At 38.1% G+C, this 15,605-nt stretch overlaps 1 protein-coding gene across 2 annotated transcripts in view; it reads right to left on the reverse strand.

The window, feature by feature from the left end:
• The window catches only part of ENOX2 (ecto-NOX disulfide-thiol exchanger 2), a 321,651-nt gene that overhangs the window by 89,442 nt on the left and 216,604 nt on the right, over window positions 1–15,605 (reverse strand). For both annotated transcript variants that reach the window (XM_063083160.1, XM_063083159.1), the window contains one exon: window positions 1,126–1,260. In XM_063083160.1, coding sequence (XP_062939230.1) covers window positions 1,126–1,222 — 97 coding nt within the window. In that variant the 5' untranslated portion in view covers window positions 1,223–1,260. The remainder of the gene's footprint in view (window positions 1–1,125; window positions 1,261–15,605) is intronic.

Genomic DNA, 15,605 nt, shown 5'->3' on the forward strand with positions numbered 1-15,605 from the left:
TACTTCTATGCTTGTTTCCTGGCTTTCAATGTAATAACATTTCCTAATTTATTATTATTATTGTTGTTGCCTAACATACCTCATCCTCTTTATAACCTATAAGGATTTAAAATCTGAGCTGAAATTGTGAAATTATTTTTTGGGGGACGGAGTAGCTAACTATATGAAACAAATGACATGACAAAGTGGCATCAGTCTAGATCTGTTTCGCAACTTTAATGTGCTTGTGAATCACCTGAAGATTTTGTTAAAATGCATCTTCTGATTCAGTAGGTCTGGGCTGGGTTCTGAGATTTTGAGATTCTAAATAGTTCCCAGGTTATGCAGAGCACACTTTGAGTAGCAAGGTTCTAGATTGGCCTGGTCCTGTTGTGCTTCTACGTAGGATCACAATTAAATACATCTGGGGAGATTAATGTTTAGGCTGTTTAAAAAGCCACCCCAGGTTCCCTGACATGGTAATTCTCTAAAGTCTTCACAAATCCATTGTGATGGTGAATTAGCTCTGACTATCTAGGAAGATTTTTTGTGTCTAAAACAAACCTTTTATGTGCTGTGATATTTTTCTTCTGCTTTTATCTTTAGTGGAGACAGAGTTGGTCCACCATGCCCATTCTCTTATGGGTGCCTTTGTTTTAATATATATGTATGTATGTATGCATGTATGTATGTATGTGTGTATATACACACGCACTTATTCAATGTTGAAGATAGTCTTTGGGCTATTCCCCACCATCTCCTTTCCTCCTTTTTAGTAATCTAAGATTTGGCGGATGTCTAAATCAGTTCTTTCCATCTCCATGTTTATTTGCCTCCTCTAAGAGAACTATAAAATTAGACAAGCTTTGTAAAACCTTGCCAAGATCTTGCCTTTTATTTCAATGAGCTGTTTAAATGTTCAATACCGTAACCTACATCAGATAGACCCCCAGCCTGACCAAAGTGCAATAGGGAGTATACTAGTAACTACTGGCCACCCAGCTATAAAGCTCATATTACGAAAATGCACACTCTAGGCAGAATCTGGTAAATGTCAACTTCAAAATAAGTTATGTCATACTGTTATATTTATTACCACATGGTCAATAAAAAGAAGCACTGGTGAGGTGATTAAAAATAACATACCAGGTAAAATTGGTTGTCCAGCAATTCCCAGTGGTGCCATTCCAAGATTATTCATTGCTGTGGCCCATGCAGTTGGATCAGACATAGGTAGTGTCATTGCAGTGGAATCCACATTCAGAGTTCGACTATTATCAGCTGAAAAGAAATGACAAGCAAAACAATTTGTTGTGTTAACATTCCAGTATCTATTTTACTTATCAATTTAAACTCTGGCAAATTCTTTATAGGAATGGCTTGACAGCTTTGTTACAGGGTTAAAACAATACAGCTTGAACTGGCAGGAAGTCATAGAATTTGAAAGCAATTTACCAGATGGCACTTTGGTGTAAGTGTCTCTCCCTCTCACTTTCCCTCCCTCCCTTCCTTCCTTCTCTCTCTCTCTCTCTTTTTTTTTTTTCCCCAAGTGTACATACCACAAGAGCTTGGGATGATTAAGAAGTTTCCTATTCTTCTCATAGTCTACTAGCATATGATTACTTCAGCAGTTTCCATCCAAACTACTCATGCATGCAAACCAAGAAAAAACATCCCAAGGCTTCCATAGTTGGCAATAAAATATGAAAATTATACTACTGATGCAATTTTGTATCTTTGAGGCAGTACTACTGAATAAAGCTGGACATACAATCAGCAGACATCAAATTAGCCAACTGAGTGTTTTGGGGGTTACGGGAATACCAGAGAAGGAGTAAACAGAGGACACAGCCCCTGCTCTCAAAAAGTTGTACAATCTAGTTAAAGAGATTGAGGATGATGGTGATGATGATGATTATTATTACTACTATCACCACCTCCATTCACCACTACCGCTAATTATTGAACACTTACCATATGCCAGGTAAAGCACTTGACATACATTATTCTCATCTCACTTTCGTAACAACCCTATGAGGTAGGCACTGTTTATATCTCTATTTAATAGATGAGAAGTTTTGAAATGTCACATATATTGCCCAAGTCATACAGAACATATGCCTTTTTAGCCACTATGCTTTACTATCTCCAATTAAATGGTCAGGAAACAACGAAAGATTTGAATGGTTTGTATCAGAAATGTTAGTGAAGTTTAAGAAATAAAGAGATACTGTGGTCTGAGCAGGTAGGAAATACTTCTTAGAGAAGATAGGATTTGAAAGAATGGGCCAGATTTCTATACAACATGTCTTCAGTGATGGGTAGTTATTAGATAGGTAAAGAAAAGAGGGGAAGACATCCCAGGAGCAGGGATGACATAAGCAGACACTGAAATTGGTTATATATGCATGTGCATGTTCATACTGCACAGTTGGGAGAGACATAGTCGTAAGTCATCTGAGCACAAAAAGACTTTTATTTTGGCTTTTCTCCTACCTTCTGGTATGTACTTCTACTAATTATACCCCCGAACACAATTCTGTTCTAATAGTAGCTTGCTCAAATCCAGGGCTACATCAGCGAGGATCCTTGGCTGAGTTATTTATACATGTGCCATTCTGGTCACTGATTGGTCAGAACGAGCAAATAGAAATATCCAAAAATATTATTTCTGAAATATTAGTTTTTATCACTCTTCTGTGCTGTCTTTGCCTCTTCCCTCATAACCCCCCGCCCCCACCTACACACACACAGAGATTGATTGCCCTAGGCATTCATTACTGCAGTCAGAAGTCACATTTCAGAATTGGTGATTTCTCCATCTGTAGGAATTCTAGTCCTTATAACCCAGTTTTCAGTGCTTTCTCTTGAAGGCATATCTGAAGGATAGAAATAGACTCCCTGTAAATATTATCAAGGAAACAAACATGGGGCATCAAATGTCCTTTGGGGCAGGAAATTATGCAGTGATAATTAGATCCACCTAGACTCCCAATCCCCAGTGAGGGGAGACAAGTCTTTAGGGAATGTTACAGCTGGAAGGGAACTTTAGAGGTTACTGAGTCCACACCCTGATTTTCCCTGGTGGCTGAAGAATGACTCCAAGAGGAAACACGTAGGCTTAGAAAGACTGGGTCCCAATGCAAAATATAATTTCTTGTAACAGTCTGGTTACTCATTGGCTCTGCTGTCCTGAGAAATATAAGAAAACCAGAAACTCTTCTCAACAAAGGATTCTGAGATCAAATAATGTACGAACCTAGGCAAACTTTGGACTAATTTGGGGTAGGGGTGGGGGGTGGAGGAAGAGAGGATGATTTAAATTATCAGTTTTTTTTTTTTAAAAGGACAGCACAGTATTTTAAAAATGTATATTAATTCAAAGTACCTGTTCAAATGTTAACAAGTAAGAGTTCTTGCTAGGCTTGTTGACATGAACAGATAAGGATCATGTGTAATTAACAGCATTATTTTACCACAATGAATGCAGTTTTTAAATCCTTGAGAAGTTCTGCCTTAAATGCCCTTCTCATCTCCCTCTCCTCTCCTGACACCCATCTCCTCCTGTCAAATCCTACTCATTTTCCAAGGGTCATGTCAAATGCTATCTTGTCTATGAAGCCACCTCACTAGAATTACTCCTTCCTGTGTTCTCATAACATTTTATCTAGAATTTTCAAGTTTGCTTAATTCTCACACTGTCTCCCCCCAAACCAAACTTTTCTGAGTCTTACCATATGCCAGGTTCTGTGCTAGTGACTACAGAGATAAACAAAAACTCATTTATTGCTTTGGAAGGACTCACAAAATAGTGAGAGGCACAGTCATATAAACAACCAAATATAAATTATTGTAATAAGTACTGTAATAAAACTATGAGTAAAGTGTTATGGGAACACAGGGGAGTAATTAAAGCTGCTGGAATGGGTTTGAGTGTATGTGTTTGGGGGTGGGGGTTGAGAAGATGAGGAATGCCAGGGAAGCCTTTACTGGGAAACAATCGTTTGAAATGAGTCTTTAAGGAGGGAAAGGATTTTCTTTCAGGTAGCAAATGGAGGATTGGGGTAGAAGAGCATTCCAGTAAGCAAGAACAACTGAGCATTTAACACTGACTGCCTTAAGTTATAGCTATTGAGTATATGTCTCTCTTCTGCCAGCCTGCATACTGCTTTAGGTCAGGGACTGGATTTGAGGCATCTTTGTTTCCCCATTTCTTACTTCAGTGTCTGGTATAAAGTAGGTATTCAAGGAATATTTGAATGAATAAAGAAAATCAACTTACATTGATTTGGGGCACAATAAGCAATCTATGTTATGACACTCATTGGTTTCTTAAAAGAGATGGTATTATTGTAAGCCAATTCTCTCTCTAGGAAAACAGAATACATGTAGGAATTTGCTTAGAGTTATGACCAGGTATAGATACACCCAACTAATAATTCAGTTTGATCTCATCAGCTATAATCTTTTTCCCATAAAGGTACAATTATATATAAACAAGACTGTAAAATTTTACTTTCAAAGACAAATCCCAGATGAAATGCCATCTCTGTTTGGCAGCAATCTGGATTTAAGCCCACAACTAACAAAACATGCTGTGCTAAACATCTGTTTAGAATCATTGCTTAATGGTGGAAAAGTTAAGTCCTGGCCTGATTCACTTTCCAGACTAGAAAGGGACATCTAGCAATTTCTCTAAGTGTTTTATGAACATATTCCCACGTCACTAAAGGAAAAGATTGCTCATTTTCCCATGAATCCTACAATCACTGGCTGTGGTCAAGTGCTGGTAGTTGTCAAATGGTGTTCAAAATGCCTTTCCCAAGTCTCAAGAACATGTCCTGGCATGCTCGTTCTCCTATTCTGCTGTGTGACAACTCCTTAAGAGGTCAAAAGTTGTAGAATCATTGTGAATAACAGCCTTCTAAGTAATTTGATTCAAGATATGGCACTTTGGAATAAGAGTTCATTAGCAACAAAAGAATAAGAGATTTGGAAGTGATCATCTACTTTCAGTTGGTATCACTTCATAACTATCAAATCACTGCCATCTGTTTATTTTTGTATTGTTTATGCATCACTGATTAACTCATCAATTACTGTCAAAGTTATTTGCTATTGAAGACTACACACACACACACACACACACACACACACACACACACACACACACACACACACACACACACACACACCTATTCTGTGATATAGCTTTCTTGTAGTGGAGGTAATGATTTCAAATGTTTCCTTTATTTCCTTTGAAACAAAGACAGTATGTTGGTGCCATCTCCCCAACCATATTATTTTATTAAAACAAAAACTCTCTTTCTCTGACAATTTACTTTCCTGCAATTCTTTCTTATGTCCAGGTTTATATCCATGGGTTTTTATGCTTGCTGTAATTTTTTTTTTATTTTAACTTCTCAATATACATTGTAGTTGATTTTCGTGGCCCTTTACCCACTCCTCTTCCCCCCGTCCCCTACACCCCTAACTACATGATATCTGTTCACTTGTCTTAACAAGTTCAAGGAATGTCTTAACAAGTTCAAGTTGTGATCGTTGTGTCGTCTTCTCAGACCCTACCACCTGTTTGTATATTTATTTATTTATTTTTGGCTCCCACAAATAAGTGAGAACATGTGGTATTTCTCTTTCTGTGCCTGACTTGTTCCACTTAATATAATTTTCTCTAAGTCCATCCATGTTGTCTTTTTTATAGCATAGTATTCCATTGTGTAGATATACTGTGGTTTCCATATGCACTCATCTCATGATGGAAATTTGGGCTGGTTCCAACTCGTGGCTATTGTAAAAAGTGCTGCAATAAACATGGGAGTATAGGTATCCCTTCGGCATGATAATTTCCATTCATCTGGGTATATTCCCAGCAGTGGAATAGCTGGGTCTTATGGTAAATCTATCTGTAATTGTTTGAGGAACCTCCATACCATTTTCCATAAAGGCTGTACCATTTTGCAGTCCCACCACAGTGTATGAGGGTTCCTTTTTCTCTGCAACCTTGCCAGCATTTATCATTCTCAGTTTTTTGGATATTAGCCATCCTAACCGGAGTGAGATGGTATCTCAAAGTGGTTTTGATCTGCATTTCCTGAATGCTGAGTGATGTTAAGCATTTTTACATGTGTCTGTTGGCCATTTGTATATCTTCCTTAGAGAAATGCCTATTCAGCTCCTTTGCCCATTTTTTAATTGGGATTTTTTTTTTTTTTTTTTTTTTTTTTTTTTTGCTGTAAAGTTGTTTGAGTTCCTTGTATATGCTGGATATTAATCCTTTGTCAGATGTATATTTTGCAAATATTTTCTCCCACTCTGTTGGTTATCTTTTCACTCTGTTGATTGTTTCTTTTGCTGTGCAGAAGCTTTTTAGTTTCATATAATCTAATTTGTTTATTTTTCCTTTGGTTGCCTGTACTTTTGGGGTCATATTCATGAAGTCTGTACCCACTCCTACTTCCTGGAGTGTTTCCCCTATGTTTTCTTTAAGTAATTTTATTGTATCAGGATGTATATTTAATTCTTTAACCCATTTTGAGTTGATTTTGGTATATGATGAGAGGTACAGGTCTAGTTTCATTCTCCTACATATGAATATCCAGTTTTCCCAGCACCATTTGCTGAAGAGGCGGTCTCTTCCGCAGTGTGTAGACTTGGTGCCTTTATCAAAGATAAGATGGGTGTAGGTGTATGGGTTGATTTTGGGGTTCTCTATTCTATTCCATTGATCAGTGTGTCTGTTTTTATGCCAGTACCATACTGTTTTGGTTATTATAGCTTTGTAGTATAGCTTAAAGTCAGGTAGTGTTATGCCTCCAGCTTTATTTTATTTTGCTCAGGATTGCTTTGGCTATTTGTGGTCTTTTGTTATTCCATATAAATATCTGGATAGTTTTTCCATTTCTGAGAAAAATGTCATTGGAATTTTGATGGGGATTGCATTGAATCTGTAGATCATTTGGGTAATATGGACATTTTCACAATGTTAGTAGATGGAAAGAAATAATTAAGATCAGATAGAACTAAGTGAAATAGAAACCTGAAAAATAATACAAAAGATCAATGAAAGAAAAAGTTGATGTTTTGAAAAGATAAATAAAAGCAACAAACCTTTAGTAAGGCTAACTAAGAAGAGAGAAGACCCAAATAACAAAAATTGGAAATGAAAAAGGTGATTTAAGAAATGATATCTCAGAAATACAAGGAATCATTAGAGATTACTATAAACAACTATAAGCCAACAAATTTGAAAATCTGGAGGAAATGGATAAATTTCTGGACACATACAAACTACTGAAACTGAGCCAAGAAGATATAGAAAATCTGCACAGACCAATAACAATAAAAGAGATTGAAGCTGTTATCAGAAGTCTCCCAATAAACTAAAGCCTGGGCTCACTGCAGAGTTCTACCAAACCTTCAAAGAAGAATTGATACCAATTCTCTACAAACTATTCCAAAATATTAAAACAGAGGCCATTCTCCCAAACTCATTTTATGAAGCAAACATTACCCTGATACCAAAACCAGACAAAGATACAACCCCCCCCCAAAAAAAACCCCCAAACTACAGGCCAATATCCTTGATGATTATAGATGCAAAAATCCTCAGTAAAATACTAGCTAACAGAATATGGCAACACATACACAAAATTATACACCATGATCAAGTGGGATTCATCCCAGGGATGCAAGGTTGGTTCAACGTAGGCAAATCTATAAATGTGATATACCACTTCAATAAAATCAAAGACAAAAACCATATGATCATCTCTATAGACACTGAAAAAGCATTTGACAAAATTAAACACTCGTTCATGATAAAGACTCTCTCCAAGTTAGGTATAGATGGAAAGTATCTCAATACAATTAAAGCCATATATGATAAGACTACTGCCAATATCATCCTGAATGGGTTAAAGCTGAAAGTTTTTCCCTTAAGAACAGGAACTAGACAAGGCTGCCCACTCTTGCCATTCCGATTCAACATAGTGTTGGAAGTACTAGCCAGAGCAATCAGAGAAGAGAAGGAAATAAAGGGCATCCAGATTGGAAAAGATGAAGTCAAACTCTCCCTGTTTGTGGATGATATGATCCTATATACTGAATAGCCTAAAATCTCTACAAAAAAACTCTTAGAGTTGATAAATGATTTCAGGAAAGTTGCAGGATACAAAATCAACACAGGAAAATCAGTAGCGTTTCTATACTCCAACAGTGAACATGCAGAAAAAGAAATCAAGAAAGGCAGCCCATATAGACACCCCCCAAAAAATATTTAGCAATAAAGTTAACTAAGGATGTGAATAATCTCTATGAAGAGAACTACAAAGCACTCTTGAGAGAAATTAAAGTGGACACAAGAAGATGCAAAGATATCCCATGCTCTTGGATCAGAAGAATTAACACTGTGCTTGCTATAATTTTGTTACACAGTATTGTGCAAAGTTGAGGAGAGGATTTTCTCAACAAACATCTATTGAAAGCCTGTTAAGAGTAGGAAGCAATCCTGCCCACTCATCGAAAGCACTGGTTTGGGAGTCAATGGCTCTAGATCACAGTCTAGCTCTACTATGTAGTAACTGTGATATGTTCATTTTCTTTTCTCTTCTTGGCTGCTTACTTTCCAGCCTTCCTTTCATATTTACTGTACATTCATTGAAAATTTTCTATGTGTCTGGCACTATTCTAGATGTTGAGGACATTCTGGAGAATCAAACAGACCTCATACTTGGACTTATGGAGCATAAAATCTAGAGCAGGAAACAGATATTAAAATACAAATAAATACTTATAAAATAATTACATGTTGCAATAGGTATTATGAGTAAAGAACTGTGTTTGATGAGAAAAATGGCAAGCTACAAAATTAGGAAAATGAGATGGGACTTGTGGTCAAGATGGTGGAACAGATGGTCCCAAGCATCATCCTCTCCCACAATCGACCAATTTACAACTATTACAAAGCAGTGACAGCCAAGCTGGGGCCACTAGATCTCAGGGGAAGAGGAGGTGAGACCTACGGAGTTCATGAAGGCAGGAGAAGCCACGATGAGAAAGAGGACTGCTCCCACCGTTTTGAGTCCCAGCCACTTCAAGGCTAGCCCGGGTGAGCACACAGAGCAAGAGCTGGCAAAAACCGCAGCTGTGCCCTTTGTATGAAGTTGCTTGGAGGCTGCAGGGGAGAATAGGGTCAGGCCAGCCAGACCACTAACAGCATTTGCGTGGACCCACATAGGAGTGAGGGGCCACAGACAACTGAAAAAAGGAGCCACTCAGAGGCCAGTGAGTCATCACAAGGGACCGACACATGACTTGTCCAATGGGAAGTGTTTGGAGTATGGGCAGTGGGGGTGACGGGCTCACTGGGGAAACATCGGGGCACAGCATGGACAGCTGATCTGCTGTCCACTCAGAGGAGACTGGTCAGGAATATAGAACTGCAGGGGGTGCAGTTTGCTGAAAAGACTCAGGACCAGACAAGAGTTTCCACACAACCCAGGTGTACTGGACCTCACAAGACCTGGAAGTGACTACAAGGTCAACAACTAAAACCTGAGCTGAACAAAAATCCTTTCCCAGAGAATCAGCAGTAAAGCAGCAATTTAGCTCAACCATAGTGCTCAAGTGCTGATTCCCTTAGGAAGTTCTCCCATTTCAGAAATAACCAAAGGCCAACAAACTAGTTCTAGTGCAGAGTTTAAGGGATGGGACCAGTGAATAATCCAACACAGAACTGAAAGAAAAAACAAAATATCCGTAGATCAGAGACAAAGTTCTGATATTAACTAGTAAAGGTCTAACACCACCAAAAATACCTATAAAACCTAGAAGAACTGGCAGCCCCCCTGGCTCCCAAGCTGAGATGGGGGGAGGGTTGTGGGCTGCAGCCACGCCCCCTGACATCCACATCCAGCCCAGCGATGATTGAGCCTCCACCAGAACCCTCAGGGCTCACCTACCGGATGAGGGGGTGCCACGGGCCTTAAACATACCCCCCCAACTGCTCCACAACAACATCTTAGAATGTAAAAAATGTAAAATAAGATAAAATAAATAAATACAAAGTTAGGAAAATGATAGTATCTACCTTATAGGTTTGCTGAAGATTAAATTAGATAGTGTTGGTAAAGAATTTAGCATTGCTTCTGGCTCATACTGAGCACTCAGTAAATGGTAATAATAACATGGCAATAGTCATCACGATGATGATAAAATGGTCCCAACCCTTGAGCGGCTGAAAGTCTACTAAGAGACACAAGTGTATAAAGGAATTCTTAGATTACAGGCATACCTTGGAGATTCTGTGGATCTGGTTCCAGACCACTACAATAAAGTGAATATCGCAATATAGTAAGTCACACAAATTTTTGGTTTCCCAGAACATATAAAAGTTATGTTCACTTTTTTGTCTTTTTTAAATTAAGTATTTTTTTTATTGGTTATGAATATTCATGAGATACAGAGCTGATTGTCAACCCTCGTGCCCATGATGTGAGCGCCAGATTCACACTGGCAGCATACCCATTACCACACATTGCATTTATACCCTGTGTCCCCCACCCAATTATCCCCAACCTCCCTATCCCTCCCCATTCCCCCCCCACTCCACTTTGTAGCCCAAGGAATGTTCTCTCCCTCTGCAAGTCCAACATACTACCGTGGTCTTTTTTCCCCCTTCCTTCTTTATCTCTTAGCTCCCACATATGAGTGAGTACATGCAGTATTTATCCCTCTGTGCTTTGCTTATTTCACTCAACATAAGTTTCTCCAGGCTCATCCATGTTGTTGCAAATGGGAGTGTTTCATTCTTTTCTACGGCAGAGTAGTATTCTATGGTGTATATATACCACAGTTTCCTTATCTAATCATCCATTGATGGACATTTAGGTTGGTTCCATATCTTGGCAATTGTAAACAGAGCTGTGATGAACATGGCAGTGCAGGTATCCCTTCGACACGATGATTTTCATTCCTCTGGATATATGCCCAGAAGTGGGATTGCTGGATCATATGGAAGATCTGTAGTTGTTTGAGAAACCTCCATACTCTTTTCCATAGTGGTTGTACAAATTTACAGTTCTACCAACAGTGTAGGAGTGTTCCCTTCTCTTCACAACCTTTCCAGCACGTGTTATTCTCATTCTTTTTGATTATAGCCAGTCTAACTGGGGTGAGATGGTATCTCAATGTAGTTTTAATTTGGATTTCCCTGATGACTAGTGACGTTGAGCATTTTTTTATATACCTGTTGGCCATTTGAATGTCTTCATTTGAGAAATGTCTATTCAGCTCCTTTGCCCATTTTTAAATTGGATTACTTGTTTTTTTTACTGTATAATTGCTTGAGTTCCTTGTACATTACAGATATTAATCCCTTGTCAGATGCATAGTTAGCAAAAGTTTTCTCCCACTTTGTAGGTTGTCATTTCACTCTGTTGATTGTTTCCTTTGCTGTGCAGAAGCTTTTTAGTTTGGTATAATACCATGTGTTTAATTTTTCTTTTACTGCTGGTGCTTTCGTGCTTTATGTTCATAAAGTCTGTGCCCAGACCTAGTTGCTGAAGTGTTTCACCTATATTTACCCTTAGTAATGTTACAGTTTTAGGGCTTATACTTAAGTCTTTAATCCATTTTGAGTTGATTTTAGTGTATGGTGAGAGGTGCATATCTAGTTTCATTCTTCTGCATATGGATATCCAGTTTTCCCAGCACCACTTGTAGAAGAGGCAGTCTTTTCCCCAGTGTAGGCTTTTGTTGCCTTTGTCCAATATCAGATGGCTGTATGCCTGAGGGGTGATTTCTGGGTTCTCAATTCTACTCCACTGGTCTGAATGCCTATTTTTATACCAGCACCATGCTGTTTTGGTTACAACAGCTTTGCAGTATAATTTGAAGTCAGGTAGTGTTATGCCTCCAGTTTTATTTTTTTTGCTCAGGATTGCTTTGGCTATTTGGGGTCTTCTGTTGTTCAATATGAAGAGTAAGATTGTTTTTTCCATTTCTGTGAAGAATGTCATTGGTATTTTGATGGGAATTGCATTGAATCTGTAGAACACTTTTGGTAGCATAGACATTTTCACAATGTTAATTCTTCCAATCCAAGAGTATGGAATATCTTTCCATAATTTTGTGTCTTCTTTAATTTCTTTCAGAAGTGGTTTGTAGTTCTCACTGTAGAGATCTTTCACCTCCTTGGTTAAATTGATCCTTAGGCATTTTATTTTTTTCGTGACAATTGCAAATGGGTTTACTTTCTTTATTTCTCTGTTAGTTCATTATCTAAGTATATAAATGCAACTGATTTGGGGGCATTTATTTTGTATCTTGCAACGTTACTGAAGTTATTAACCAGCTCTAGGAATTTTTTGATAGAGTCTTTAGGTTTTTCTACATATAGTATCATGTCATCTGCAAATAGGGAAAGTTTGACTTCATCTTTTCCAATCTGGATTCCCTTTATTTCCTTCTCTTGCCTGATTGCTCTGGCTAATACCTCCACTACCATGTTAAATAGAAGTGGTGAGAGTGATCCTTGTTTTGTTCCTGTTCTTAAGGGAAAGGCCCTCAGTTTTTCCCCATTCAGAATGATACTGGCGGTGGGCTTGTCATAAATGGCTTTTATTGTGTTGAGATATTTTCCTTTTATACCTAATTTGTTGAGGGTCTTTATCATGAAGTGATGTTGAATTTTGCCAAATGCTTTTTCAGCATCTATTGAGATAATCATATGGTCTTTGTCTATACTATAGTCTATTAAGTGTGCAATATCATTATGTCTACAAAACAATGTACATACCTTAATTAAAAGTATGTTATTGCTAAAAAAGCTAACAATCATTTGAGCCTTCAAGGAGTTATAATCTTTCTGTTAGGGAGAGTCTTGCTTCGATGTTTATAGCTGCTACAAATCAGGGTCACTGTTGTTGAAGGTTGGAGTGGCTGTGGCAATTTCTTAAAATAAGACAACAATGAAGTTTGCCACGTTGATTGACTCTTCCTTTCACAAAAGATTTCTCTGGAGCATGCGATGCTATTTGATAGCATTTTACCCACAGTACAACCTCCTTCAAAATTGGAGTCATCTTCTCAATCCCTGTTGCTGCCTTATCAACTAAGTTTATGTAATGTTCTAAATGCTTTACTGTCATTTCATCAATGTTCACAGCATCTTCACCAGAAGTAGATTCCATCTCAAGAAATCACTTTCTTTGCTCATCTAAGAAATAACTCTTCGTGCGTTCAAGTTTTATCATGAGATTGCAGCAATCAGTCACATCATCAGGCTCCACTTATAATTCTAGTTCTCTTGCTATTTCCACCACATCTGCAGTTACTTCCTCCACTGAAGTCTCGAACCCATCAAAGTCATCCAAAGGTTGGAATCAACTTCTTCCCAACTCCTGTTAATGTTGATATTTTGACCTCCTCCCAAGAATCACGAATGTTCTTAATGGCATCCAGAATAGCAATTCCTTTCCAGAAGGTTTTCAATTTACTTTGCCTAGATCCACCAGAGGAATCACTACCTGGCAGCTTTAGCCTTACAAAATGTATTTCTTAAACAATAAGAGTGGAAAGTTGAAATTACTCCTTGATCTGCAGGCTGCAGAATGGATGTTGTGTTAGCAGGCATGAAAACAATATTAATCTCCTTGTACATCTCCATTGGAGCTCTTGGGTGACTAAGTGCACTGTCAATGAGTAGCAATATTTTGAAGAGAATCTTTTTTTTTTTTTCCTGAGCAGTAGGTCACAACAATTGGTTTAAAATAATCAGTAAACAATGCTGTAAACACATGTGCTGTCATCCAGGCTTTGTTGTTCCATTTATAGAGCACAGGTAGAGTAGATTTAGCATAATTCAAAGGGCCCTAGGATTTTTGGAATGGTAAATGAGCATTGGCTTCAACTTAAGAGTCATTGGCTGCATTAGGCCCTAACAAGAGAGTCAGCCTGTCCTTGAAGATTTGAAGCCAGGCATTGACTTTTCCTCTCTAGCTATGAAAGTCCTAGATGGCATCTTCTTCCAACATAAGACTGTTCTGTCTATAGTGAAAATCTGCTGTTTAGTGTAGGCACCCTCATTAATGATCTCAGCTAGATCTTCTGGGTAACTTGCTGCAGCTTCTGCACCAGCACTTGCTGCTTCACCTTGCACTTGTATGTTATGGAGAAGGCTTCTTTCCTTAAACCTCATGAACCAACCTCTGCCAGCTTCAAACTTTTGTTCTGCAGCTTCCTCACTCCTCTCAGCCTTAACAGAGTTAAAGAGAGTTAGGGCCTTGCTCTGGATTTGGCTTTGGCTTAAGAGAATGTTGCGGCTGGTTTGATCCAGACCACTAAAACTTTTCTCCATAGCAGCAATAAGGCCATTTTGCTTCCTTATCATTCATGTGTTCATTGGAGTAGAACTTTTCATTTCCTTCAAGAACTTTTCCTTTGCATTTACAACTTGGCTATCTGTTTGGTGCAAGAGACCTAGCTTTTGGCCTGTGTTGGCTATCGACATGCCTTCCTCACTAAGCTACATCATTTCTAGCTTTTGACTTAGTGAGAGACATGTGACTCTTCCTTTCAGTTGAACACTTAGAGGCCATTGTAGCGTTATTAATAGGCCTAATTTCAATATTATTGTGTCTCAGGGAAGAGGCAGGCCTGAGGAGAAGGAGAGATATTGGGAAACAGCTGGTTGGTGGAGCAGTCAGAACACATGCAACATTTACTGATTAAGTTTGCCATCTTATATGGGCGTGGCTCATGGTGTCCCAGAACAATTACAATGGTAACCTCAAAGATCACTGATTACAGAGCACCATAACAGATATAATAATAATGAAAATGTTTGAAATATTGTGAGAATTAGCAAAATGTGACACAAAGACACAAAGTAAGCACATGACGTTGAAAAAATGGCACCAATAGACTTGTTTGATGGAGGGTTGCCACAAACCTTCAATTTATGAAAAATGAAATATCTGCAAAGCACAATATAGTGAAGTACAATAAAATGAGGTATGTCTGTATATTATATGAATAATAAAACCAAGGCACAGAGAGTTTAAGTAATCAGCTCAATATCACACAGCAAATAAGTGGTAGAGCAGGAATATGAACCCAGGCATCTCTGGGTTACCCATCACACTAAAGTTCCTTCCAAAGAGTCCATTATTTTCTGTGTTCTCCTAGCTCACTGAACACATTGCTATCATAGCCCTTACTACATTATATTTTTATCACCTCTTTCTTTATCTGTCTCTCCCCCTAGACTCTGGAATCTCTTATTCTTCATTGTTATCCCTAGTGCTTAGACACCATGTCTGACATAGAATGCATGTTCAATGGTTATTTTAAACAAATGAATGAGGAAATATATTAGTGTATATAAGAGAGTCCTGCACAGACTTTCTTCGTAGAACCAGGTGTCAAGCTATTCAGAACAGGCTGCTACTCTGTTGTTGTATTGAAATAAAATCTCTTTAGGGAGGTTTCTTTTGAGGGATGAATGTTAAGCAAAAATTCTAAATGGAGAAGGAGAGAAAGATAAAATAGTGATAATTTTGCATATTATAATCCTTACAGGCTGATAATATATGAAAATCACAATT

This window comes from Cynocephalus volans, chromosome X (genome assembly GCF_027409185.1).
Source record: "Cynocephalus volans isolate mCynVol1 chromosome X, mCynVol1.pri, whole genome shotgun sequence".
NCBI classification, from domain to species: domain Eukaryota; kingdom Metazoa; phylum Chordata; class Mammalia; order Dermoptera; family Cynocephalidae; genus Cynocephalus; species Cynocephalus volans.